The sequence below is a fragment of the Pungitius pungitius genome, chromosome 1 (genome assembly GCF_949316345.1).
Source record: "Pungitius pungitius chromosome 1, fPunPun2.1, whole genome shotgun sequence".
NCBI lineage: Eukaryota > Metazoa > Chordata > Actinopteri > Perciformes > Gasterosteidae > Pungitius > Pungitius pungitius.
In genome coordinates, this window is record NC_084900.1 from 60803 (window position 1) to 65000 (window position 4198).

General features: G+C 45.5%; 1 protein-coding gene across 1 annotated transcript; it reads left to right on the forward strand.

Annotated features, from left to right (window-relative positions):
- The first annotated feature begins 380 nt into the window (after nt 1-380).
- Nucleotides 381-3747, forward strand: LOC134104153 (uncharacterized). Its single transcript, XM_062557501.1, has 6 exons — nt 381-1379; nt 1467-1641; nt 1793-2085; nt 2158-2348; nt 3126-3374; nt 3455-3747. The coding sequence occupies exons 1-6, from the start codon at nt 638-640 to the stop codon at nt 3632-3634; spliced, it is 1830 nt and encodes a 609-aa protein (XP_062413485.1). The 5' UTR covers nt 381-637; the 3' UTR covers nt 3635-3747.
- Nucleotides 3748-4198: the final 451 nt, after the last annotated feature.

A 4198-nucleotide genomic window follows, 5' to 3' on the forward strand; every position in this document is an offset into this window, starting at 1 on the left:
TCACTTCTTTGAACATGGTGCATGCAATTTGAAGATCGCAGGGTTGGAAGCGGGTTCCTGGTGGACAGAGGGACAGCGACTTTTTAAAGAACAGACTTGGATAAAAAAGCTTAATACTATACATCCGTATGGATTGAATTCTTATTAGGCCTTTTTTATCCAATTTGACTCAGAGAAACCCTATTATTGTGTCCTACTTTTGACTTAAGGTGCATTTTGGATTTAGTGAGCCCGTGCATTTCTTTCTGCTTGACAGTTAAGACCACTTTTTCTAAACCTAACCCTAACCCTAACCCTAACCCTAACCCTAACCCTAACCCTAACCCTAACCCTAACCCTAACCCCTAACCCTAACCCCTAACCCTAACCCTAACCCTCTGTAGGGCTGGGTGGCGGGGAATCAAACCATGGATCATAGATTCCCCAGCCCGTTTCCCATCTCACTGAGCTAACCCTACCAGGTGCAACGGATAGAGACTAATTGGTAGGGAGCGCGTGGCAGGGAGCGAGTGAGCAGAGAACAGCGGTGATTACTGATTAACGACACCTGCTCACAGGGCTTTTGGAAGCAGAGTGCGGTCATTTCGTTTGGGCGTCGGCCGAGGTAAGAGCTCGAAGGAGTACTTTGAAATTAGAAATGTCAGATACGGTGACAAGTTGCCCGCTTTGCCGTGGTGTGTATGCTGCTTTGCGGCAACACTTGAGGAGAGCTCACGGAGTGAAGAACGCGGAAGAGAGGGGCCTGCTGTTGTCGCTAGCAAGTGGCCGAACGAACATTCGCGCGGAGCCTTGTCCAGTCGCGGGGTGCAGCTACAGAAAAAAAAGGTTAGACCGTCACCTTTCTGATGCGCACCCTGAAGTGAATGCCGCTGAATTGGACGAACTGTTAGCAAGTTTAAAGAAGCGTGTAGCGGTGAGGCAACTCTCTGAGCTGCGGGCCACTTTACCGGCCATTTCCATGGTGTCGAGGCTTGACGAGGCCGCCTATGAAGAGACCGAGGCCAGCCCCACGGAGCTGCCTCCGTCTGGAGTGGTTGCGGAGACCCCCACCGATCTCTCTCCGTCTGACGAGCTTGCGGGCAGCCCCAACGAGGTGCCCCCGACTGGCGAGATTGCGGAGAGCCCCACCGACCTGCCTCCGTCTGGAGTGATCCAGGAAAGCGGCCATGGCACAGAGCCTGGTGGTTGCAGCATCCGGAGCTGCCTTGCCATCCGGAGTGCTCTTCGCGCCAGGTGTTTCCAGTTACAGAGGAAGGTGGCTTTGCTCTCAAAGAGAGGGAGGAACCCCTCCATGGACCCGGTCCCGGTCCAGCCAGGGAGAACGGAAGGTTTTGGCCGACAAAGTACGTCAAAATGCCCCAAGTTTTCCCAGTCTGTGGGTGAGTCTCAAAAGCCACCCAACCATATACGGCTTCCATTATTCTAAGTGTCCCCATTACTGAATTTTTCTCTTTGCTTGTCTCAAGAATCCTACTTGTCTGCGTACCGCCTTCAGAACCAGGGCTCCAATCCCTCGGTAAAGCGGAGGGAAAACGCCGCATCCAAGGTGGGAAGAGTCCGAGACTTCTTAGCATACATGGCGGCTGGTAAGGATAGGCTCCACCTGTGGAACTACCTAGACAACCCCGAGCGTATATTCAGGTGAGTGATCTACTTGGATGAATACTTTGAAATAATTTGACTTGGATGAATACTTTGAAATAATTTGACTTGGATGAATACTTTGAAATAATTTGACTTGGATGAATACTTTGAAATAATTTGACAATCTCTGCTCCTTGTCCCCGTGCAGTTACGCAGCAAGCCTCCAGCCCAGCAAGACCGTCACGACGGCTGCAATTTATCTAAAAAATTTGTCCCAGTTCATGAAGTATTTTCAGCAAACGCCCCCGAAACAATGCAGACTTTCCCGGGGTCAGATAGTCGGTGTTATACGGGCTGTGGATGCCTCTAAATCTAACATCCACACACCAGTAGTCCTCCACCAGCTAAAGGTGAAGTCGGATAAACTGTCCCGCCTGGTTTCCCGTGAGACGCTGCGTGACTGTCAGATGAGGGCGAGCGCAGCAATCCCAAAGGTTCTGGGTAAGTGTGCTGGGTTCATTGAATCCACCGTACATGATGTGTTCAAGTTTGACTTAATGTGATCTTCCTTAGACTGCATGGAGCGTGGAAACAGCACCCGGGAACGGTACGCCTTTTTCGGTCACTTGTCCGCCCTCCTGGCATCCCTCTATGGACACCGGCCGGGCGTATTCAGGAACATGACAGTGACTGAGGTGCTCCATGCTGCGGAGGAGGAAGAGTGCGAGGCGGACACCATCACCGACCCTGGCTATGTTATTTCGGTAGGTGTGTGCTCCCCAAATAGTGGTTTATTTCAATGTATTATTCTATATATTCCCTGGGGCACAATAATTAAAGTGGTTTATTTCAAAGTGTTTAGTTGCATTTTTCTATTTCTTTAGTGGTTAAATTCAAAGTGTTTTAGTGGTTTAATTCAAAGTGTTTAGTTGCATTTTTCTATTTCTTTAGTGGTTAAATTCAAAGTGTTTTAGTGGTTTAATTCAAAGTGTTTAGTTGCATTTTTCTATTTCTTTAGTGGTTAAATTCAAAGTGTTTTAGTGGTTTAATTCAAAGTGTTTAGTTGCATTTTTCTATTTCTTTAGTGGTTAAATTCAAAGTGTTTTAGTGGTTTAATTCAAAGTGTTTAGTTGCATTTTTCTATTTCTTTAGTGGTTAAATTCAAAGTGTTTTAGTGGTTTAATTCAAAGTGTTTAGTTGCATTTTTCTATTTCTTTAGTGGTTAAATTCAAAGTGTTTTAGTGGTTTAATTCAAAGTGTTTAGTTGCATCTTTCTATTTCTTTAGTAGTTAAATTCAAAGTGTTTTAGTGGTTTAATTCAAAGTGTTTAGTTGCATTTTTCTATTTCTTTAGTGGTTAAATTCAAAGTGTTTTAGTGGTTTAATTCAAAGTGTTTAGTTGCATCTTTCTATTTCTTTAGTAGTTAAATTCAAAGTGTTTTAGTGGTTTAATTCAAAGTGTTTAGTTGCATCTTTCTATTTCTTTAGTGGTTAAATTCAAAGTGTAGAGACTAACCTTCCTTTTTTCCCCTCTGTATGCAGGTGGCGGAGCATAAGACTAACAGGGACTTTGGCGCAGCACAGATGTACCTGCGTTCTGAAGAGTACTCCTGGTTTAAAAGGTGGCTGGCGGTGCGGGGAAAATGCAACCCCACAACGGATCACTTTATGGTAGGCGATGGAGGAGGGCCAGTCACCAACCTACTCCATTGCATGCAAGGTGCCTGGATAGAAATGGAGCTGCCTGGCCGGCCAAATTTCCTGGACCTCCGCACCGCAGTCGCAGCACATGTAAGGATAACTTCCATGTTCATGTTTCTCTAACATTGAATGCTTGGTCCCTGCTAAACACATTCCTTTCTCCTGTCTAGGCCAAAAACTTCCATCCCGATGATGTCCGAAGGCGCATAGCAACCTTCATGTGCCACGACGTATCAACTGCTGACCGCTTCTACACACTCGTCCTGAATCCGAGGCAGGCCAAACAGCTACGTATCCAGCTGGAAGAAGTTGTTGCTGACCCCGACCCCCCGTGTGCATTGTCCGTTTGAATAAAACGAGTTGTTGAATTCAAAGTGTTTAATGTATTATTTTATATATTACCTGGGGCACTATAATTAAAGTGGTTTATTTCAAAGTGTTTTAGTGGTTTAAATCAAAGTGTTTAGTTGTATTTTTCTATTTCTTTAGTGGTTTATTTCAAAGTGTTTAGTTGTTAAATTCAAAGTAAAATGCAGACAATGGGCTCCAGAGACTAAGTAAAAATCGTAAAGTGAGCAGAAACCCAGAAGATCCTGGGCCAAAAATCGGAGAATAAGGATCATAAGCTCCAGAGACTAAGTAAAAATCGTAAAGTGAGCAGAAACCCAGAAGACTCTGGGCCAAAAATCGGAGAATAAGGATCATAAGCTCCAGAGACTAAGTAAAAATCGGACAATAGGGCAAAAAATCGGACAATGGGGGGAATTTTCTGGGCTTCATTTTTTGCTCCGTCAGAAACTAAGTCAGAATCGTAATATAAGGCCAGAAGCCCAGAGGGTCTCTGGGTCTTTGCTTATTGTTCCGATTTTGGGTGGTTTAAGGCGGACCCCAGGGGCCACCCTGCGCCCGTTTTC